At 37.8% G+C, this 25,290-nt stretch overlaps 1 protein-coding gene across 1 annotated transcript in view; it reads left to right on the forward strand.

Annotated features, from left to right (window-relative positions):
- Positions 1 to 848: 848 nt before the first annotated feature.
- KCNH5 (potassium voltage-gated channel subfamily H member 5) overlaps positions 849 to 25,290 on the forward strand; it is a 323,612-nt gene continuing 299,170 nt past the window's right edge. Inside the window, exon 1 of the mRNA XM_060166885.1 lies at positions 849 to 921. Coding sequence (XP_060022868.1) covers positions 849 to 921 — 73 coding nt within the window. The remainder of the gene's footprint in view (positions 922 to 25,290) is intronic.

Consider the following 25,290-nt stretch of genomic DNA (forward strand, 5'->3'; position numbering starts at 1 on the left):
GCGTCAGGTGGCTGCTCTGCGTCCCCGCGCGTCGCTCAGTCAGTCCCTGCTGCGCGCTCAGCCCGGACTGGAGCGGGAGATGATCAACACCTCCGCCCCGGCAGCTGCGTCCCCGGGAGCAGCCGGGACTCGGGACCTTGGCAGGAGAAACTGAGATGTGACCCCTCCGACTGCCCATTGCCCTCTTTGGCATCCTGCCTGCTTCTCCCACTTCCTCTCCCACTCCACGGCTCAACTGGACAGCGAGCGTTTGCTTCGATCTCCGGGGAGAGAGGAGCGGCCACCAGGCGCACAGCCGGGCAGAAGTTGGGCTCAGCTGGGCAGCGCTGATCCAGCTGCGCCGGAGGGGTAGGCTAGGAAGTGGGAGAGGAAGGCGCAGTAGAGGGTCTGGGAGATAGGGCTTTGAGTGGGCTTTTCCTGCTCCCCCGGCCCCGGGGTCGGGGCAGGGGGAGAAATGCTGAGCCCGCGCCTAGGTGATCGCCGCCGCGACAGCAGCCTCAGCAACAGCTTCAGCATCAGCACCGGCGGGACAGCGACAGCGGGGGCGGCGCAGGCGCACTGTGCCCCGCGGAGCCTGCAGTTCCCGAGCCCCGTGTGCGGCACCGCCACAGTCTGGGCAGCGGCGGCCGGGGGAGCGCTACTACCATGAACTGCCTGGTCCTCCTCCCCAGAGCTGCTCATCCGGGTCGGGCTGGAGACTCAGTCAGGGGACCCCGTCGCCGCCGCCGCGCCCCCTCTTCTTTGGGCTCGATCTTCTCTTCCACCTTTTCCTCTTCTTTCTCCACCTTCTCTTCCTGCATTCCCCCCTCCCCCGCCGCGGATCCTGGCCGCTGCTCTCCAGACCCAGGATGCCGGGGGGCAAGAGAGGGCTGGTGGCACCGCAGAACACATTTTTGGAGAACATCGTCAGGCGCTCCAGCGGTAAGAAGAGTTGCAGTCAGAACACCCCTCCACCTCCATCCTGCCCACCCACGCCCCCCATCCTCCCCGTCCCATCCCTCTCCCAGGGCGGGAGGGGGACGCAGACCGCCCTACCTGGCGGCTGCAGTTACAAGATGGACCTGATTTTAGGTGGGAGTGGGAATGAGGTGGCAGAGGAAAGTTAGTTGCATCCCCTCCCCAAGACGTACTCTCCCCCCTCCCACCTGTCCAGAGCCCAGAACCGCAGGAAGCCAAGGGGGAGCGGCGGCTAGGGTGTAGGTACATCTGGAGAACAGAGTTGAGTTTCGCTTTGTTGAGGGATATCTTTTTTGTTCATCGTTTCCCCACATTTTTAAACAAGTAGGCTGAAGAGACTGATCAAATTCTTAGAGTTAATCTCAGTGGAAGGGTTCCCTCAAGTTGGGAATGGCTGTGAAAGTGGCTACTTAAGATTTAGTCTCTGGAATGGCTTTCAGGCCCAATGGGCACCGTTGAAAGGAGCCTTGTGTATGAGAGGGTAGCTGGAGTTGAACCTAAGAAAGAGAGTCAGTTCTGGAAAAATGGGAAGGCAATTATTATGGTCAAATTTAAAGTTTTTTTTGTTTTTCTGTTTTGCATTGGTCTTTATTGATCTATATGATATATTTGATTTGACTTAAACAGGAGAAATGTAGAAGGGAAGCAATAGCTACTGTGCTTTTAAAGTAACTGGAGAAAGAATTTTAAAAATGCCATTCTACCTTGCTACTGATGTTAGGGTTTTCTTGCCTTAAAGTGTCTTTGAATTGCCATCCATTTATGCATTCATTTCCTCTAAGATATTGGAATGGGGATGGTTATATATTTCACATTTTAGGACCTTATAAACTTTGCATTTTACTGAAATATACATTTTCTACTTGCTTTCAAATCTTTTATATAATTTTCAATTTTGTAAGATATGTAAAGATATCCTTTAAAGATATGTAAAATATCCTTTAAAGTTTTTTGTTTTTTTTCCTTCAGAGACCTGTTATTATATTTTGAGATCCTTTGCTTGGAGAATTATGAGAAAGACATTTCTGCATGTTGATTACAGTAGATTTTGGACCAAAGCAATGGAAATACTCTATGCAATTCCATAATCATTGTTCATTCATTCATTCATTCATTCAGTGAAACTATTTATTTGGGTGCCTTATACAAGAGACACTCTGTGGGGTCCTTCGGATAAAAAAATGATTAAGACACTTCTGCTCTCAAAAAGCTCCCTCCTTAGTGGCAAGACAGAGGCACACTCAAATGATAATAAATAATTAAATACAATTATGCTCTTCCTGAATTGGTAGATTAGGTTATATTAATTCCTAGGATATGAGCTCTTCTAAAACTAGGCTTGTAAATATTTCCCCTGATTTGGGGACTATATGTAAGTGTCCCAAGGTATTTCTCATCAAGCTCTGACATGGTATTTGGTTTTCATTTGAGGCTTTTGACTTTATTTCTTCGCATTTGGTCAATGCCTGATACTATACAAGTCTTGAACAGACATTTTTGGGTTCAAAAAAAAAATAGCTAATAGGCCTGATTTAGTGTAAAAAAAAAACTATAATACTTTTAGCCATTCCAGTGTGATTTCAAATGTGTTTGATTTTTTATGATAATGTAAAATATTAAAAAATATATACTATAAATATAAATAAATGGTAGCCAATTTCTATGTTTATACATTACTTTCTTATATTAATATTGTACAGAAACCTAGAGTACAAGGAGATATTACTGTTAAAACAACCAGGTTGGGAAATTTAAAGATTATTGGAATTAGCTATTTAAGGTATATCAGTCTGTTTTTCAGCTTTCTCATCCTCTTGGGTTATTTCAACTCCATGCAATTTGGTCTGTGAGAAGACTTCTCAGAGAAGGCCTTAAAGAATAAAATCTGGAGGCTGTCTATTGCTCTGCGTGGTAACCAGAAAGGAGATGAGAATTCCTTGGCTGAAGTTCACTCATATAGCATCTTTGGTTGAAACTTCTCATACAGACTGGAACTATGAGCCAGTTTGTAGAATATCTTTTATTTCTGATACACCATGAAATTAAGACTTACCTTATGTGGCTTAGAAAGAGCTGCTTCCGTTGCCTCCATTTTAAATCTACCATCCAAGTCAATGAAGGTTTTATCTGTTTTACACTTCATGTTATCATTGCTTCACTGGTTTAATGTTTCTTTCCATGGATAGCACCAAGTACAAATGAAAATTTATCTGTTTTTGCATTTTAAGTACCACCTCTAATTGCTTATGGCTAACTTTTTTTTTTTTTTTTTTTTGCGGTACGCGGGCCTCTCACTGTTGTGGCCTCTCCCGTTGCGGAGCAACAGGCTCCGGACGCGCAGGCCCAGCGGCCATGGCTCACGGACCCAGGCGCTCCGCGGCATGTGGGATCTTCCTGGACCGGGGCACGAACCCGCGTTCCTTGCATCGGCAGGCAGACTCTCAAGCACTGTGCCACCAGGGAAGCCCTGGCTAACTTTTAATACCACTACTCAAAACCTCTGAGCTTTGTTTGAAATGTGTTAGATATTTGAGGAAAGTGTATGAGCATGTGTATGTAATCAATAACGGAAAGTCTCAGTGCCACTTGTACAGGAAGAACCTCAGAAATTGAGAATTACGGTACTAAATTTCTCTACACATTTATGTGTGAGTATCCCACACTTGTTGCCATTTCTATATGATTTGGCAGAGAAATAGAAAAATTCATTCTGAGAAATTGAGATTAACAGAAAATTCCCTTCAGGGTTCTCACAGATGGATTGAGTTTGTCACCGTGAAGATTTCATTATTCACTAACTTAACAACATTGAAAGTGAAGTATTGGCAGAGCTTTAGTGGAAAAGAAAAGAGGCAGCACTCCTAATACAGCTAAGACTTGAAGAAAGATGGGTTACTTTTACCCCATGAAGTGCTTCTATTTCTGACACAACATCATTTTCTTCTTATGAAAATATCAGATCTTTTAGTGAGAGTTGGAGTAGAAGCATATCTAGAGATACACACAGATAAACACACAGACAGGTATCTACCCAGACACAAAGGTAGATGCAGAGGAAGTAAACTCTCTCTGTCTCACACATAGAAAGAGCAAAAGAGAGATGTAAAAAGTAGCAGAAATACAAGGAGAGAGGGAAGGAGAGAGAGGGAGGGAAGGAGTGTGGGAGGGAGAGGGAGGGGGAGAGATAGAGTGAAAGAGAGAGAGAGGGAGAAAAGGAGGGATACTAGATATGAAAGGGCAATGGACACCAAGAGAAAACGTCAAGCTTTTATTTGTCCACGGTGATCACTAATGAGCTGAAATCTCAGCAAATTAGAAATCTGTCAGAAAACTCATTGATGCAGAAGAAAAGAGCAAGAAGTGTGGTATATTTGGGTATAGCTTTTAAACATGAGGATATCCTAATAAAGTTCCAAACTCCTCAGTTGCAATTTCCCAGAATAACAGTGCTGTATTCTTTGCCTTAGAGTAGCACTGTAGCCTATTTGCCTTAGAGTAGCCTATTTGCCTTAGAGTAGCACTGTAGCCTATTTGCTGTTATTTTACACCTCTTGAGATTGGCTTTTTATTTTCCTTGTTTAGTTGACACAGTCTGTTATGGGAAAACATTTCAAATTGTCACTGGTGATTCAAAGTCTATAAAATAAAATAATGAGGGCCATTGAGTAGGATGGATACAAACATACTTTATAGCCAAATCCCAAAATAGTAGAAGTAGGGAATTCCTCTCTTTAGTTTTAAGATAAAAGATAAGATCATTTTTAGACAAATAAAAGTAATTACAATCATTTTTAACATGTGATTCTAGTAGGTATAGAGTACACATTATTACTCCAAGAAATTGTGAAGGTCAAAAGCATAAATGCAATAGCAAGGTTTAGATAACGTTTTTGGCTAGTAGAATCAAAATATGTTGCTAGGAAGGGAAAGTTTGGGAACCATGTGGTGGGTTCATTAACTGCGTGCAGTGTCTCATAGGAGGCCCCCGTCCAAAATGCCTACTGACCGAATCTGTGTCTGGAACATTATCAGGCCATCTTCCCTTATTTAAACCTTGCATAGTATTTATGCAAGCTATTCACCAATATATTTTGGGCCATAGGGAGCAGTACACTTATGGGTAGAGGGTAGGTACCTGAAAGAAAGCAACAGTTTTTTAAGACTTTTAGGTAGAATTTTAGATTAAAACAAAACAAAACAAAACATTTCCAAGGCCTTCAATCTGATTATTGCTTTGGGCAGTACATTTTATATATATGTTGTCTTTGATTCCTTAACGAATAGGCAGAAATGATTAGTTTGGGTGACAGTAAACCTGGTTGCCATCTCGAAAATTTTTAACTATAAAAATAATGTCTTTTAAATTAGAATTAACTGTTCTTTAATATTTTAAACATTATGAAAAACTGGAAATGTTTTTCTCTTTAGAGAAAAAAGGGGCCCAGGAAAGAAGAAAACAGAAAAGGCAGTATTTTATGAACCACTTACCCTTCAAGAGAAGAAGTTGAGTATACTCAGTTATCCATTTTGCCTGAGATACCTGGTTGCACAAGCACTTTCTTTACTCAGTGCTCTTACTTATAGGAGAATCCAAAATCATTTTTATGCTATAATTAATATTTGTAAAAACTAAGATCTTAAATGAGAACCTATAGGAGGGGCAATAAGGGAACTAGTGATTTAAAAACAAAACAAAAAAGAAATATTAACTCATAATTCTCATCCAATTAAAAAAATTGTAGAAAACAAATGGATTATTTTGGGTTTTTTTTGGTATAGAGTACTTGATATTTTTTCTTGAAAGATCTAAAATACTATTCAGGAAATGTTGATAAAACCACTTAGAGTTTTTGAAGCTTTGGTTTACCCAGGTCTTATAATGTATCACTTTTACCTTTAAAATATCGTAGAGATTGAAATTATACTGACCACTTCCTAAATTATATTTATAAGTAAGCCAGAGGATTGTCCCTTGCTTTAGAGTCCACACTGCCTTGTATAACAAATGCAGTACTTTGTGGACTAGAGAGTTGCTTGTCCCAGGACATCCTTGTGTCCACTAGAAATTGCTCTGTTTGTTTATCTTTTGCTTGATTCCAGAAGCAGAGTATATAAGAAATCCACGTGCCTAGCCATCTGTCAACTGCCCTAAAAGAAACATAAAACAGTATTTTTGTTAATAGAAGGGAGTGGCTATGATTGTTTTAACTGATGGTGACTGAGTACATTTCTATAAAGGAGTCTTTTATTTTAGTCAATATTTATCTTTTACTTTCATTGTTAATAACAGCTGCTTGGTAGCATAGAGGAACAACGCTTCCCACCTTCTCTCCAGTGTCTGGTCTAGGAAAAGTTGTACTGTTCTCCAGAGCGCTGTAGTTACCATTCACCACAAGAGGGCACTATAGGTTCTGCCACAGGTGAACTAAGTAGTTAATATCTTTCTGTTTCTCTTTTCTGTCCTTTTCCTCAAGTTTGGGGGTTAAAATCAACGCAGTTAGTTCTTACTCTTGGCAGAAAATATCTAAAACACAAGACATATAGGAAAGTGAAACGAAGAAAGGAATTGACCTACGTTTTGTGACTGAATGTGATATTAGTAAAAACAGTTTATGGAAACAAATTCAAATAAATTTTAGACTAGTAGAGTATTTACTTTGGCAGATGAACAAAATTTTATTGTAATAAATCATCTCAGTGTGGTGACAATATGTATGAAATATAAAGTTTTGCAGAATAATAATGTGTAAATAATGTTCATACCAGAAGGATGAATATATATTTTCTATTTCAACAAAAATTTTCCTCATCAGATGTCTTGATATAATTTTGATTAAGTTGGTGAAGCAGAATCAGTTCATGACAGTGCTTTGATCTTATTAAAAGATAGTTTACAGATTTACAGTTACTTACCTAGGGTATTATATGATTCTAGTATTTTGATGCTATCCAAAGTTTAAAAATAAAATACAGAGCTAAAGTAAATATTCCTCAAAGTTCTTCAAATTTATTAAACTCTCAAAAAAATATGATTGGAGACATATTACTTTAAGAGGTTCTATTTCCTGTCAGTCATCAAGTCTGAATCTTGGTTTTAGGGATTTTTTTCATTTTGGTAGGGTTAGAAATCATATTTTGAGAGATGCTCTGAAATGTCCCAAACAAAATCATTTTTAATGGGAAAAATTAAAGTATGCCATACAGCACTTTTATGAAGAACAGAGATACATAGTGAAATCAAATGAACGTAAATAACAAGTCACAAAACCAGTGGTAATTATTGTTGCGGAAATTGAGGTCAAAGAAAGTAGTCTTGATGTGCTGTAAGAAATGGACATTTGTAAAACATCTTTCTTTACTCATAGAATTTTAAAAACTCCAGTCATATGTTCTCGCCACACACACAATAAAAGAAAACACTAGCTATGTGAGATGATGGACATGTTAATTAGCTTGATTGTATATGTATATCAAACCATCAAGTTGTACACTTTAAATATATACAATTTTTTTTTTTTTTTTTTTTTGCGGTACGCGGGCCTCTCACTGTTGTGGCCCCTCCCGTTGTGGAGCACAGGCTCTGGACGCGCAGGCTCAGCGGCCATGGCTCACGGGCCCAGCCGCTCCGCGGCATGTGGGATCTTCCCGGACCGGGGCACGAACCCGTGTCCCCTGCATCGGCAGGCAGACTCTCAACCACTGCGCCACCAGGGAAGCCCTAAATATATACAATTTTTATTTGTCAGTTATACCTCAACAAGGCTGAAAAAAAAAATCCTTAGTGTGTTCCACTAAATACCCTAGCTTAATAATGTATGATATAACTCCTTTTCATTATTGAAGAATGACTAAAAAGAGTAATTTAAATAGTCTCATTTTATATAATGTAGAAGTTTTAGTATTGGAAAGGCTTGGTCTTGAAAGATACTTGATCAAATGAAGGCTGTGACAATATTGTCACATATCAGTGTGTTAGACATTATTTTAGTATTTGGTTGTTTATGGATATTGTTACTAATACAGAGAAATATTTGTGTACATTCTAGATAGCAGTTTTGTGATATGTTAAGTTTTCACATGGGAAAAGATAGGAAAAGTAAATAAAAAGTGAAATAGTTTATAAAGGAAGAGTGGTTGAAAAGCTGCTTGAAATTTTATTGAAATGGATTTCTTTCTTTCTTGGGTATGGTCCCATCAGAGAAACATAAGTACAAAATCCTATTGATTTCACAAGTTATATGATTTGAGATCTGAACTTAGGTGCACAATCAGCAGTTTCTAGAGGTAATGACATGTAACTGGGTAGTTGTGGAAGTGTTGGTATATGGACTAAGCTTCTTGAGGATATGGGTTATACCTTACACATGCACATAGCACTAAGTACTAGTTGAATAAATGGTTTTTTTGCTATTGCCTCCTAAACTAACCAAGTCTAGAATTGATTTTTTTCTAAAACACTGCTGATTAAATCTATTAAGTAAGCTTGTGTCAGTAATTGTATAGTTTAAAATAGTTAGGTAACTAATGTGTATATCTGAAAATGGACACCACATTGTACAGGGAATATCAGATGGGACTCATGAGAGGTGAATGTGTATGTGATCTCACACTCATCTCTTATTCCAACTTGATGTACAGCTGAAATATTTCCTATCATTTTTGTTCTAATCTCCAAGGGCTTAGAAGATAGATTTTTATACAGGAAATAACTGTTTAGAAATTTGTTGATCCTAACTATTGTTTCAAAAACGATTTTGCAGTTAGGAGTTATGGATGGTAAGTTTTATCCTTGGGAATTGATCCGTACCAGTTGATGTATCTTCTGAGTGAGTTCTGCCTTGAGAAGCAGCTTGCAGTCCTGTGCGCTATCCAGAGGAAGAGGCAGAATAGATTTTGGCTTTTTAGAGGCTGCATGGCCAGCCTCAGATCACCAAGTTTAACTGAAAATCAAGCCACTCACTTAGATTGAGGGCAAATTTCATCTTTATCCTGATCTTTTCTGTAAGCCTTGTCTGTCTGCTGGCATATTTTTGATTGGGGACAAATTATAGCACAATGAATTTATTTTCACATATTTATGGCATTGAGAGAATAGAGGAATTTTTCAATGAGGGCTAAATAATCCCAGAATAAACTCCCCTAAAAATAACTCCCATCCTTTTGCTTGGTGTTCATACTCTTTCTAGTTAATCATTCACTAATTCAACATATATTGTTGAGTGCCCACTATGTGCTAGGCTCTGATCTAAGCACTGGGGATGCACATTGAACACGATGATAAAAATAACATTTCTCCATTTTTTTTTTTTCTTTCTGTGAGGGGCAGTGTGCACACTGGTTAGGCACCATAGGTTCTGGAGGCTTGCATTAAAGTCCTGGCTCTGATGCTTACTAGCTCTGTGACTTACTTATCTATACCTAGTTTTCTCCTTTGCAAAATGCAAGTAATAAAAGTGCCTTAGCTTACGGTGTTGGAGTGAGGATTAAATGAGGAAATACATGCAAAGTACTGAGAACAGTGTTTGGCACATAACAAGCACCATATCAGTATCAGTGTGGTTAGTTATTGTTATTAGTTAGATGTTTAAAACTTTGAATGCACCATCTGTAGCTGATGCCTTTAATTCTTGGTCACCATTTCCTTTTGCACCTCTTTTCAATGGATTTCTGTCTAAACCTTAATGTTGAAACTTCTAGAAGTTTACAGGTGAGCATTCTTCTTGTGAATCCAAAAACCTTTTGTTTGTCCATATTTTTCTGGCTCTGTAGGATTTAAGACTCTGCTCCCCTACCCTCTCCACACAAGTTCATCTTTTGGCTTTCATGACTTTTCACTTTCTCCTGCCCTTTTCCCTTCCTTTTTCTATACCCTTTCTATTCCTTTTCTATCCCCCTTTCCCTTCCCCTCTCCTCCTCTTTCCTCTCCTGAAGGATGGTTGTCATTCAGGTTTAACCTTCAGCTGTCTTTCTTACATCTTTACCCTCCTTTTCAGAGCAAGTTTGTCCTCGGTCATAATTTAAAATGTATCCTTTCTGTTCTCCAGTCCTGTATTTCCAGTGGCCTGTAGAATTTCTCTTGTACACCTCACAAGTTATCTAAAACTCAGTGTGGCTAGAGAATTGAATTTATCATTGGTTTTGGCTTTAAACAGACTTACTTTTTTGGTATTTCCCCATTTCTGTCAGAGGTGTCTTTAATATTTTACTCTTTTAGTCTAGAAATCTTAGGGTCATTTTTGGCTTCCCACTCAGTGTAATATTAATCTTACTTGCTAACCAGATTACTGATCCCTAGGGGTAAGAATTTTGCCAAGTAGTTTTTTCTTACCCTTTATAAGCGCTATGTGCCGAGTGAGTGAATTCCTGCCTGTTCACTCTACTGACTCAGGGCATGAAACATGTCCATTACCGATATCATATACAGCCAGCGTGTATAGGTATGATAGACCAAAGGAGGAGTAACAGGTTGAAAGAAGAGTTGCCTCACTACTGGGCCCAGAAACAAAAGATCTCCTCTGAGAGTGAGGAATGTAAGGTGTGATACATTCTCCTTGTTCATTCCCAAGCAGCTTCTTTTTCTACTAGAGCAACCATCGTCAAGGTAAGTGGTCATCTTTCTGGAACTCTGTGGGGCAGAGAACAGTGCTCTCAACAGAGCAAAGGCGTTTCCATCTTGTCTTGACACAGACTTCCGTCCTGACTCTAGCCATTACTCTTGGTGACATCCTAGGGCTCTACAGAATTATAGTAACTACCTTGTGGGTTTGCTGGGAAGATTCAGCAAACACACAAATGTAGCGGATCTTGCACTGTGCTTCGTCATAGCAAGGGCTTAATAAATATTCACCTGTTCCTATTTTCTCTGAGGTAGGGGAGATATACTTTTCTTTAACCTGAAGAAAGCAAAGTATTAAATAGTTAAGGCTTTCCTGAGTCTTAAACTGGTGGATCTGAGGTTAAAGGCATTTGGATTCACTTTCCCAAGGGCTTACTTATTTGGAGAAAAAACCCAAAACAAAAACAAACAAATAAACGCCACTCTTTCCCCCAACAAAAAAAGCTACTACTTACAGTCAAAGAAACATCAGTTCTTTTTACCTCAGTATTGGCAGTGCTTGGAGAAGCTGAAGAAGGCAGAAATTCAGCCTCTTTTTGTAACTGGCTCAGTGAAATGGCCAAAGGAGAGAAATGAATTGAATTTGTGCTCTGTGTCTTTCCCTTGAACAATTAGCTCCTAATGCATAGATAGTAGAAATTTAAAAAAAAAATAGGACAAAGCTTTAGAAAATTAATCGGATTGTAAATGCATTCAGAAAAGCCTCACGTCTATTTTTTCTACCAGGTGTGGAGCTTAGACTAGTCTTTTAATTGAAATTCTCCATTAGTTATCTTGCTATTAGTGTTTGATTGCCTTAAAAGGTTAACTTCAAAGAAAATAGAATCCCTTTAGAACAGCTGCAGTTCATTTGCAAAAACAGGGTTTGCTTATTTGCAAGATTGAAAAATGATGCTTAAACATTAAAAATGTAATACTTTATTCCCCCTGACAAACATATCTTGACTGATTTAGCTTTTATCCAAGATTATATAACTAGTGAATGTTTTAAGTCCTTAGGTATTTTAAGAAATATCATTGTAATGAAATTCAGTAAAAACTTGTTCTTATCTACAGCAGGGTGAAGGTTTTCTGTTGTACTATGAGACTGTGACTCTCATAGGCCATTATTGCAGTTATCTTTTACTTTTAATGATTCTGACAAGTATACTTTTTAGAAACACATCTTTCATGAACAAAACACCAGTGATTAAAAGTAGAACCTTTGAATTGTTGAACATTTGTGTGTGTGTGTAGAAATATTTTCTATAACAAAATTGCTATTATTCCTACCATTAGAATTTCAGGAATATAAGTTAAAGTATCTCATGAATTCTGAACCACTTTGGCTAGATGGAAAAATGATGAATTTAATGCCATCAAAGAAACACAGAAACTTAAAAATGTACCTTTGATCTTGAGGGAGATGAAAAGTGAAGGCATATTTTTATCTTTGATGACAGCTGAACAAGTTTGAATAAATTAACAGATATTTTTTGCATATTTCCAACTTCCACAGTGATGGTCTTCTTAATGTCGCCAATTATTATTATATAACAATTAGTCTCATTGTGGAATGAGACAGGTACAAAGTGTATGTGTCTACACACACACGCACACACAGGCACACACACACACACATTTCCTTGATATAGAGCTGTAGGATAAAGGTGTATTTGTAAGGACATGAAACATACCAGTTTTATATTCTGTTATTGACATAGTAGAAGTGAGTAATGAACCTACCAGAAATCAACATTGTGGATGTGGGCATGATATATAAATTATTTATGCTTTTGTTTAGCTGTGTGTGCCAGGATTTTATTTAACCCAAATAAAAATGTGCTATATGTGCCTCAGGGATGGTTCTGCTGTTACTGTTCTCTGAAACTTAAATATATCTATAGATATCACTCACCCACTTAAGACAAGTTTGAAAAGTAATATATGCTCCATGAGTTAAACTCACAAGTTTCCAGAGTTCAGGGAAATCTGTGTCGGAACACCTAATTTTAATTTTTTTTTACAGAATTGTCAGTTCTTTGAAGAAAAATACCTAGCATAATTCTTATCTATATTCTTGACAGTGTCTAGCATTGCTGTAGTAATTATTTATTGGCCGTATGACTTTAAATAGGAATAAGAATTTTTATATTTGATCATTCAACAAACTTTTGTGGGTATACAGTGATGAACCAACAGACATCATCCCTGCCCTCATGGAACTTGGAGTCTGGTGGGGAGATAGACGTTCAACAAACCCAGACAAAATATAAATTACAGACTGTGGCAAGCACTTTGAAGGAAAAAGGGAGGGTGCTGTGATCGAGTGTAACAGAAACTAATTTTGATTGGGAGATGGTGTCAAGGAAGACATTTCTAAGGAAGTAGTGTTGAATTGAGGCCTAAAGTAAGAGGTAACTAGATGATGAGTGGGCAGAAGAATATTTCAGGCAGAGAGAAAACATGTGAACCATGTGAAGCTTAAAAGCCAGTGTAGTTGGATTGCAGTGGGCAAAAAAAGAGGAAGGCGGGAAACAAGGGTGGAGAGACAGAGGCTTGACTGTTCTGGGTGAGGCTTTTGCATTGTATTCCAAGTGCAGGGGACAGTTCTCCTGGCCACAGGAGACACTTGCTGTATAACAGCAAGTTGGGTTGGAGGGAGGAACAGTGACAGTAGGGGACAAGCCAGGAGACTGTTGCAATTGTCCACGCAAGAGATGATGGTGGGTTGGCCTGGGAAGTAGCAGTAGAGAAGGAAAGAAGTGGATGCCTCTGCTGGTAGAATTATTAGGGTTTAGTGTTGAATTGGATGGCATGAATGAAGAGGTGTGAAGGATGACTTACAGGGTTTTGGCTCAAGCATCGGGCATAGAGAGAGGTAAGGATGGAGACGAAGAAAACTGAGATGGAGAAAACTGGGAGATTGCCAGGTTTGTAGTGAAGGTCTAGAGATCACCTGCATTATCACTTTGTTATCTAGCTCCCTTTTCATTCCCTTGAAGTAAGTAAGAATGCAGCCAAAGAGAGCTTAGTTCAGTGAGACTGTGTACAGAGGTGATTTCTGTATTCTCCTTACAGAGGTTCAGAAGAGTATCACAGGCCAGATAATTGGCTTGGACCGTCTGGTTGTTCTTGTGGCTTAGAAATATGTAACTTCAAATTTTAACAGGAGGCTAGTTCAGATGAGAAACAAAGTAAATTTTTTTGTGTGTGTATGTATATATGTTTCCGAAGTAGGTTTTTTAAATTGAGGTATAGTCGATTTACAATATTATATCAGTTTTAGGTGTACAATATAGTGATTCAAAATTTTTATAGGTTATACTCCACTTACAGTTATTATAAAATATTGGCAATATTCCCTGTGCTATACAGTATATCCTTGTAGCTTATTTATTTTATACACAGTAGTTTGTAGCTCTTAATCTCCTACCCCTCTCCCCACTGGTAACCACTTAGTTTGTTCTGTCTATCCAAAGTAAAATTTTGAATAAAACCAAGATTCCCAAACCAAATCTAACTTTATAATGAATATTTGACAATCAGCATTGTTGAAATACCCTCTTCAGTACTTTTTAGAAAACATTAGTGATTGTTGCATGAGCTTCATTGTGTTGTTGCTTTTAAGCTCCAAATTTCCATTCTTGGCCACTGATTTTTGGAATGTGAATTCTTTAGCTCTTTGAATCAGAGAATTGCAGAGGGTGGGGTAATACTTGGAACTGTGAGCACCTGCACTCAAGTCCTTCCCTCATGGAGGCCCTGGGGTTCTGTGAGAGTGGCTGCAAATAGCCCTTAGCTCAATTTACCGGTTTCTGCCTATACTTCACCTCTGCTGGAGGAGGTCTATGCCAGGGTTTTAGGGCTTTCAGAATAAGGGTGATGATTTCTGGGTGGTGTGCTTCTCCAGGGTTAGGATTAAATGAATATAATGTGAGGGAAAATCTGTTTGACTTTTCTCAGAATCAGCACTAGACCTTGGAAAAAGAATAAATTAGTGAATGTGTTTTATTCAGCGTGTTTGGTTTCTTTCTGTGAAGTCCTTTCTTTTCTCACCTCCATGTCTTTGTTCTTCCTCAGTACTCTAGAATTCTTTTGTGCCTTAGGACTTCTTAAAATATCTGAAAACTTCTCTGTGCTTGTGCTTTGAAATACTTCCCTCCAGGGTAATTTGCATAAAAAAGATGAGAGGAAGAGAGAGAGGTTTAACCCCCAAAAAGGTGTTCCACACTTGTTAATGTCCATGGAATTTCTGGATCAGAGAATGGGGTAGTTTTCATAAGAACAAATGAAACGAAAACCTAAATAACCATCTAGTCATGCCAGATACAGGTAGTGTTGGAACAGCTCAGAGGAAAAGATTATTTTCCTGGAATTGCTATAGAAAGGAAGAATACATGCTTTTATATTGTTTTCATTGACTGAATATAACCTTTCTTCTTCCAGAAACTTCTGCCAGCAGAATTATTGACTTCATGGTTTATATGTGATCTCCTTTAGGAATGGGATTAATATGTAGTGGTATTAAATTGTAGTTACTTTCCTTGATGTCTGAAGAAATAGCACTGTAAAGAGGAAGTGCTTCCTTTATATTAAACGAAAACAAAAGTTTAAACAGCAGTTCGGAAATATAGTGATGAAATAGAAAGTCTTAGACGGTGAGGCCTAATTCTGTCTTTCTCCCCCACTAGATGCCCTTTTCCTGTGTTTGCCAAGTCCTCTAACTTCCCTGGCCTGCTTTCCATACTTAAAAGGAAGAAAAGGATGCACAAGATGGGTGTAGTCATGAGCTTGGGGAAACACCTGATGATCTCACTAAAATGCAGATTCTGATTCATCAGGTCTGGAGTGGGTCCTAGGTTCTGCTTTGTTAATAAATTCCCAGGTGATACTGGTTTACACTTTGAGTGGCAAGGTATGAGAACAAAGTTTCCCAAACCTGGCTGAAAATGAGACTGACCTCTGAGGCTGTATTTTTGTGTTCCAATCCTAGGGAGTCAAGTCAGTGTGTCTGCATTAGAATTTAGCAATCTGTAGATTCTACTGCAGCTGCCAGCATTTAGGCATTATTGCAGTAGATCAGGGCTTCTCCACCCTGGCTGCATATTAGACCACATGAGAAGATTTAAATAACTTACGCCTGGCTCTCACTCCAGATCAATTAAAACTAACTCTTTGGGCCCTAGAACGAGTAACTCCTGTGGCCCCCTCCAATTCTCCTCAACCTCCATCCCAATCGAATGAATAGTCAAAATTGAGAAACACTCGTAAGGATCCTAGTGGGCATTTTGAATTAGGGGCTTGCGATTTCGTTTTTGACCTTCTAACACTTGAGGAAAAAGTGCTTGTTTTATTTCATGTCCATCTCTGAGAGGATACTCGATGGTCTTGAAAGAATATAATAAGATGTTTTAAAGCCTCAAGCCCTTTCAGAGATCCGTTTGAGAGTTTGTCCATGTGTAGGATTATTGCTTCTGAAATGTTTTACTGGACTACTGCCACCTGGTAGGGATAATTACCCAATTCTTAGAGCCCTCATACAGGAACATCTGTGTATTTAAAACATTTGGACATGATTGTTTAGAAACATCATCAAGGACTGAAACAGTCTGAATCCCAAGGAAGGTTTAATTTTTCAGAATTCATGGCTGTTGGTGTGCTAAGAGCTGTGAGGACAGATCAGAACTGGTTTCCCTAAGCTTGGCTGATGAATGTCAGTGTATTTGTGCTGCTATTACAAAATGCCATAAGTTGGGTGGCTTATAACCAACAGAAATTTATTTCTTACAGTTCTGGAGCCTGCAAGTTCAAGATCAGGGTGCCAGCATGGTCAGGTTCTTTTGAGAACCCTCTTCCTGATTGCAGACTGCTGGCTTCTCAACGTGCTCTCATCATTATTATAAGGGCCCTAATCCCAATCATGAGGGTCTCCATCCACACGATCTCATTGAATCCTAATCAGATCTCAAAGGTCCCACCTCCTAATACTATCACACGAGGGGTAGAGTTTCAACATATCAATTTTGGGAGGACACAGGCATTCAGTTCATAACAGTGAGGATGATGATGGTTACTAAGAATTCTGGGCAATTTCTTTAATGACTTTATGTGTCCAAAACTTCTGAGCTGGTCTTGCTTCCTAGATTTGCAACTATTTCCTTTGTAAAGAAGTTATCCTTCAGTAAGTGTATTGCTTTTCCCTGCCATGTTTTAAAGCCAAAGGGAATTAAAATTTTTTGGGAAGCAATTTTAATTACTCTGCTATCTTGTTCTTAATATTTGTTAATAATACCAGATGTCATATTCACCAAAACAATAATTTTTATGACTATAGGGAAATGGAACAGTTGTGTGAATATTTCATATACACATATTGCGTTTCAACTAACAGACAAGTTTCCGAAAGAAGCTCCTGGACAATTTAATACTGAGCAACTTCCCTCTAATTTAGCTTTTAACATTAAAAAAATCTGTCTCCCCTTCTTCTTTCTATCCCCCTTCCTCCTAATACTTTATTTTGTAGTTTAGCTCTCAGTATAATTTTATAGGTTTTGGTTTGCAGGGTCAACATTTAAAAATTTATTTTTTCTAGGTTCTTTGTTTATACACACACACACAGAGCTCACACACAGAAAGCTCTCTCTGGGTATATAATACAGTTGTAAAAAATCTTATATATATAATAAACAATAACAGTTTATAGTTTATAAAGAATTTTTACTCCAATGGGTAGTTTATAAAGATTTTGCCTACATTACTCCATTCTCCACTAACTACCCAGAGTGGTAGGTATCGTTATGAGGAAGCCAATAACCTAATTAAAACTCCCCAGGTTTTTCACAGTAGCTCTCTTGGTAGTATTGAGACAGGATCCAAATGCTGGCAGAAAATTTGGGGAAAGGATTTTAATGATAATTTGATTGTTATGACTGTTTACCAGTTGATGACTAGTTATATGAAGGACCTAGCACTGTGGTTGATTTTCTCAGTTATGGTTTTATAAAACATTCAGAAATGATAGAAGCAGTTCTTATGCTTGTCTTCCTAACCCCAGAGCACATATTGCTAATGCATAATTATTAAGACCTTGAGGTAAGGGCTAGTAAGCACAGAGTCCAGTTACTTTACTCTCTGTTGGTCTAAATTAATGGAATCAAACTTGAAGCATAAAGATAAATGGAGAGCATATTTCCTCGACTATTTTTTAAAACTTAAAAAAAACTTTGAGTTGCTAGGTTTGATTGAATATGTAAGCAAATACTCTAGAGTGTACCTAGCAATTATCTGAACTGTCCATATTATATGTTATTGGTTAAAATCAAGTATATATTTTAAAAAATAAGACTGAAGATAGGCAGCATCTCAACAACTCACTTATTTAAAATTTAATTTTTATTTTATACAGCAGGTTCTTATTAGTTATCTATTTTAAACAAATTAGTGTATATATGTCCATCCCAATCTTCCAGTTCATTCCACCCCCACACCCCTACTTTCCCTCCTTGGTGTCCATATGTTTTCAACAACTCACTTTTGATTCCAACTTCTAAATTCTTTTTCCTAAACCACTCCGCCTTCATGCTAATATGAATTGAACTCCCCCTGCCGTGAATTGTTTTAGGACTTACCTTTCATTCCTAGTCTTCTACTTTTCTGTCTAAAGCAAAAAATGAGGCACAGTTTCCCCTAGAAGAGGTTTGAAGTTGCAAATGTCTCAGTCAAGAATTAGAATTTGGGCTTCCCTGGTGGCACAGTGGTTGAGAGTCCGCCTGCTGATGCAGGGGACACAGGTTCGTGCCCTGGTCCGGGAAGATCCCACATGCCGCGGAGCGGCTGGGCCCGTGAGCCATGGCCTCTGAGCCTGCGCGTCCGGAGCCTGTGCTCCGCAACGGGAGAGGCCACAACAGTGAGAGGCCCGCGTACTGCAAAAAAAAAAAAATAAGAGAGAATTTAAGGAACCTGGGTGCTAGTTCCTGCTTCTGACCTCCTGGGGCACTTGGTGCTTGGTGAGTTTCCAACTCACTGTGGGATGGAGTTGCATGTAGACATCTGGCCCAACACCTGGCAGAGAGTAAGGGCTCTGCTCCCGGTTGCTTTTGTTATTAATTTTGTTATTACACAGAATTACTAGGATGTAAGTGAAATAATATATCAACAGCAAATGGATAGTGAGAGCAGGGCCCTGCTGAGCTGGAGTCTTAATTTTCCCATCGTAGAGCTATTGAAAATGGTGCATTGGGGTGGGGTTACATTTTTGATAGAAGAATTAACTAGGAACAGTTAGAGCTTCTGATCTAAATCCTAAAATACGTCTAGAAAACAAGTCTGTTTATGAGAGAGGGAGGTCTGCAAGGCCTTTGGGGATAGTCTGAAGCAAGTTTTTAAAACCATGAGATACAGCCCTCCATAGGGTGTAGGTCCATTTAATGGGTCTTGACTGGTGCAGTAAAAAATTGAAATAGAACAGAAATAGAGTACATTTCATGTAGTAAGAGTGTTATCTGAGAAATTTTTTCAGTTGTGTGTACATGTGTGTAAACACACATTGAGTCACTCTGTAAAATTTGTTTCTTACTATGAGCTTCAATTAAAGAAAGTTTGAGAAACACTGATTTGGATAGTTTCTGGGGAAAGAAGGCCTCCTGCAGTAGACCCTTTAATGTTTGTGGTCCTTCTGTTTTAGAACTGTGGGATTCTCTTTCCTGGGATACTGACAGTTCCTTTAATCAATAAGTAATTACTGTATTGTGACTCTTGTATGCATAGTAGGCGTAAACTTTATAGTTCTGAGGACTGTATCATCTATTTGAGAAGACAAAAAATAGCATATATGAAAGCATACATGAGGTATTTAGAGAGGCACTTCATACCAAATTTCATGATATCAATTATATAAAGAGAGATCCCTGCAAGAATCTATGAATGAATGCATTTGTTTATTGATATAGTCAGACAATTAGCAAGCATATATTAGATGCCAGGCACTGTGTTAGGTATTGGAGGATCAAATAGAACTTACAGCTCAACAGGCAGATATGCATTAATCATTTCATGACACAAATAGGTGTCATGAGGCTGTCATAAAATTGCAACTTTGATAAGGACTTCGAGTGAGAGGTACGTCATGTCTAAAATTATTATGGATGACCTGGTCAGAAGGTCAGGGAAAGATTCACTAGAGTCATGACGATTGAGTTAAGATCTAAATAAATGTAGGTGTCAACCAAATGGGGAGGGAAAGCAATGATGTTCAGGCAGAGAGAATGTCAAGTTAAAAGGTCCTCCAATGGTGGGAGAGGACTTGAAACTTACAAGGAAAAACTTACAAGGAAAAAGTGGCTGGCTGTCATACTCAGGGCAAGGTGCAGAATGGTGAGAGTTGAGGTTTGACAGACTCTGAGGTCATTATAGGCCCTGCAAACTTGGGAGAGTTCTGAGAGCCCTGACAAGCTATTGACAGATGTTAAAGCAGGGAGGGGATACAATCCAGATTGAATTTTGAAAAGACCTGCCTGGCTTCAGTGTGGATAATCTATTGAAGGAGTCACTCAATGATTCCTTCATTGAGAGGGCCTGAGTAAACCGATTAGGTAGCTCTTGGCATGGTCTAGGGGAGAGATGATGGAAGCTTGGAGTTGGGAGATGATGATGAGGATCTAGAGAAATGGAGAGATTTGAAAGGGTTCTAGGAGATAAAATTAATAAGATTTGGTAATAAGCTATAGGGGTAAACAGAAGGATGTTGAAAGATGGCTCCCAGATTGCTGCATGGATGGTGATCTCATTTTCTAAGATAGGAAACACTGGGAAAGCATCTGATTTGGGGAAATGACAGGTCATGGACATGTTCTACTGAGGTAAATTTAAGCTATCTATGAGGAGAGGTGAACCTGGATATAAAGATCTAGAGTTTATAGAAGAGGTCTGGTTTGGAGATAGAGTTACTGAATCTATGGTGATAGGTGAAAGCAGAAGAGGAATGGACATAGAGGAACTTTAATATACTGACTGGATAAAGAGTATTGAGTCTGCAAAGGAAATGGAGTGTCCAGAGAATCAGGGAAATGTTGTTCTATGTAAGCTGAGGATTGAGACATTTTTAAGGAGGGAGTGGATACCATTGCTTCTGAATTATTAAGTGGAAAGGGTAAAAAGTGTCCTTTGGATTTGGTGACATGGAGAGATTATTGGTTACCTAGGTTGTCTTGGAGCGGTGAGGACGTAAGCCAGATAGGAGTGAGTTGGGTGAATAGGGGCTGAGAAGATAGAGCCAATGAGAATAGACAACTTTTATGAAAAGTTTGTCCTGTGAAGGGTTGGACACAGATATGATGGTAGCCAGAGGATGTGGATTCAGTGGTAACCACTGAATGTGTCATAGAGAAGGGAGAGTTGAACTGGTTCTTAAAAGTTTTGATAGGCAAAGGGATGAAGAAAAAGTTTTGATAGGCAAAGGGATGAAGAAAAAGTATTTCAAGTGGATAGTAGGCATCATGAGTGAGCATCTTTTGAGGATATAATGAGAGGATATAATGGGAAAGGATATAATGAGAAAACTGACCTAACTGCAATAGTATGGACTTCAGGAGAATAATGAGAAATATGTTTGCACAGGCAGAGAGGATGAGGCTGGATTTCAAAGGGCTTTGTGAGTCTGGGAGAGGATTCAGTGATGTTAACAGTTGGGAGACTTGATCTGGATGAAGAGTAGTAGGATGGAGGCAGGGCTTGAGGGGGACAAATGAATGTTAGTCTGAAAATCAGGGAGACCATGTAGCAAGCTATATGCACTGCCACAGCTACCTAGTTATGAAGTGAGGAACCTATGGATTAGAGAGGTTAAACTGACTAGGAACTGGCCTGGGCTAAGAAGGGAAAGAAGTTAATTTTTGATGATCATATTACAAATATTTATAATTGATGCTATATATAAATGAAAATATATATTTATAGAAGAATTTATATTTTATGAAGCATTTTTGCAGGAATAAGATCATTTTAAACTCTACTCTGATCACTGTATGTACCAAGGAAATGTAGTATTACCATTCTTATAGCTAGGGTTCAGCTCAAATGCCACTGGTTTCCTAAAACTTGTGATTCTCTAGTCCTTTGTCCTTCTTGTATTTTCTTTTAAGTTTGAGGTATACTTTATATGAAGTAAAACATACAGATCTTGTATACAGTTCAATTAGTTTTGGCAAATGTATATACCTCTGTAGTTTATATCTCTATAAAGATAGAAAACAATGACCTTCTCCAGAAAGTCATCAGTCCCTCTACCATCCCATTCCCCTCAGAAATCATTGTTCTGATCTCTATCGCCATAGATTGACCTTGCCTGTATTTAAACTTCATATGAATGAAATTATAGTTTCTGACTTCTTTAAATCATCAGTGTTTTTCAGATTAATTTGTGTTGCTGCAATCTATCAGTAGTTTGTTCCATTTTAGAGCTGAGTAGTATGTCTTGTATGAATATGCCACAATTTTTAATCCACTCTCTTGTCGATGGACATTTGCATTGTTTTCAGTTTTGGGCTACTGTGAATAAATCTGATGTGAACATTCTTCTACAAGTCTTTTTGTTAACATATCTTTTCATTTCACTTGAGTAAATGCCTAGAAGTGAAATTTCTGGGTCATAGTTGAATATTTAACTTCTCACGAAACTGTTTTCCAAAGTGATCATACCATTTTATATTCTCATTAGCATTTTATAAAGAATTTCAGTTGTTCCATATTTTCATCAACATTTTTGTATTATTAGCTTTTATAACCACTCTAGTGGTTAAGCAGTGATAGATCATCGTGCTTTTAGTTTGTATTTCCCTAATGCATGATGATGGTGAGTATCTTATTCTTGTGCTTATTGGCTGTTGTACATCTTCTTTTGTGAAATGTCTGTTCAAGTCATTTGCCCATTTTGTTAATTGGGTCATTTGCCCTTTGGTAGGATTTTTCGGGCCTATTTTGGATAGGAGTTCTTTCTCAGGTATCTGCATTGTGAATATCTTCTCTCAGTCTGTGGATTCCCTTTTCATTTTCTTGACAGTGTCCTTGAATGAGCAGTTGATTTTAATTTTGATAATGTCTAATTTATTTATCAATACTTTCTTTTATGGTGATTACTATATGAGTCTTAGAAATTTTTGTCTTCCTCAAAGTTGCAAAGATTTCCTTCTATGTTTTATTTTTAGTTTTCACTTTTGTGTTTAAGTCTATGACCTGTTTTAAATTATTTTCGTGTGTGTGGTGTGAAGTAAGGGTCATGGTTCAATTTTTGCTTGTATGGATAGCCAGTTGTTTTAGCACAGTTCATTGAAGTTGTCTTTATTAATGAAACTGCCTTGGCATCTTTGCAAAAAATCAGTTGGCCATTTATGTAAGGGTCTATTTCTGAAGTCTTTAAACTGTTTCATTGATCTGTTTGTCCTAACTCCAATTTCATACTATATTAATTACTATAGTTGTATGTTTCTCCAACTTGGTTCTTCTTTTTCAGATTTTATTTTGGGTTATTTTAGGTAATTTGTATTTTCACAAACATTTTATAATTATTTTGTCAATTACTTCAAAAAGGCTGTTGGTATTTTCATTGGGATTGTATTAAATCTATAGACTGATTTGTAGAGAACTGAAGTCTTAAAATATCCAGTCTTTCAATTCATTCACATGGCATAGCTCTCCATTTGTTGAGAAGCCATTTGTAAGCAGCATTTTTTAGTTTTCACTCTAGAGGTCCTACATGTATTTTGTTAAATTTATTTCTAAGTATTTTATACTTTTTGATATCATTCTAAGTGAAATTGCTTTTCATTTTCCAATTGTTTAATGCTAGTTAATATAAACAAAATAGATTTTATATTGACTTTATGTCTTGTAATCTTGCTTAATTCACTCAATAATTTTAGATATCCTTTTGAATATTCCTTAGGATTTTCTACATAATCATGTCATCTGCAAATAGAAAAAAAATTACATTTACCTTTTAAACATTTATATCTTATATATGTTTTTGGTTTGTTTCTCTCTTTTTCTTTTTTTTCCTTTATTTTCTTAGATGGACCTCTTATGAAATGTTGAGTATAATGGTTGAGAGTATATATCATTGACTTTTTCCTAATCTTAGGGGGAAATATTTAGTATTCTAGCTTTAAAAATGATGTTAGTTATGGATTTTTTTAGCAGGTATCCTCTATCAGTTTGAGGAAGTTTTCTTTTATTCTTAGTTTGCTCAGATATTTTAACTATGAATGAGTATGAATTTTGTCAAATGCTTTTTTCTGCATCTACTGAGATATAATCATATGGCTTTTTCTTTTATTCTGTTGATGGATTGCATTGATTGATTTCATAATGATAAATCAACCTTATGTTCATGAGATAAACCCTACTTGGCTATGATCTATTTTCTTTTTTTTTCTTTTCTTTTTTTTTTGCGGTACGCGGGCCTCTCACTGTTGTGCCCTCCCCCGTTGCGGAGCACAAGCTCCGGATGCCCAGGCTCAGCAGCCATGGCTCACGGGCCTAGCCGCTCCACGGCATGTGGGATCTTCCCGGACCGGGACACGAACCTGTGTCCCCTGCATTGGCAGGCGGACTTTCAACCACCGTGCCACCAGGGAAGCCCTATTTTCTTTTTTATATATTGCCGGATTCTATTTGCCAATATTTTCTTCTGTATTTTTGCAACTACATTCATAAGATCTATTGGTCAGTAATTCTTTCTTTAACAGCCCTTGTCAGATTTTGGTATCATAATAATGCTAACCTCATAAGACAAGTTAAGAAATGTTTCCTCACCTATTTTCCGAGAGTTTGTGTAATATTTGTACTATGTCTTATTTAAATATTTGAAAGAATTCCCTGAGCCCATAGCCATCTGGGCCTTTAGTTTTCATTAAAAGATATTAAGCTATTTAAATTTTCCATTTCTTTTTGTGTCTGTTTTTTATAAGTTTTTTATTTTCAGAAATTTAATTCATTTCATCACAGTTTTATAATTCATTGGCAAAATATTGTTTGCTGTACCTTTATTACCATTTGCTATGTGTACTATATCCAGTGATGTCTACTGTTTCATTCTTGATGATGGTAACTTGTGTTTTTTTGAAGTTCACTCTTCTTTGAATGTTTTCTATTTCACTGATCTACATTCTGACCTTTATTTACTTCCTTCTATTTAATTTGTATTTAATAGCTATTATTTTTCTAGTTTCTTCATAAAAGTTTAGATTATTGATTTTAAACTTTTCATTAAAAAATAAAACTTTAAAATGAGAAATTTCTCTCTAAGCACTGCTTTAAATGTATACAACAAACTTATTATCATCCAGTTTAAAATATCTTCTGTATTTCTGTTGATTTCTTCTTTGACCCAGTGGTTTAGAAATGAATTGGGTAACATCCAAATACTGTAGATTTTTCTAGATAATTAAAAAAAATGATTTCTGATTTAATTACTTTGAAGTCAGAAAATATACTTTATTTAATTTCAATATTTTGAAATTTATTGACAATTTTTGTGGCTCAAAGTCAGTTACATCTTGGTGGAATTTCCACACGCACTGAAAAAGAATGTGTATTCTGTAGTGTAGTGTGGGGTGTCCTGTAAATGTTAGTTAGTTTGAGTTAGTTGATAGTGTTGGTGTTGTTCAAATATTCTATATCCTCAATTAGTTCTTCATCTGGTTGTTCTGCTAGTTAAGGCAGAAGGTTACTATCTCCCTTTA

Source organism: Lagenorhynchus albirostris, chromosome 1 (assembly GCF_949774975.1).
Source record: "Lagenorhynchus albirostris chromosome 1, mLagAlb1.1, whole genome shotgun sequence".
Classification (NCBI taxonomy): domain Eukaryota; kingdom Metazoa; phylum Chordata; class Mammalia; order Artiodactyla; family Delphinidae; genus Lagenorhynchus; species Lagenorhynchus albirostris.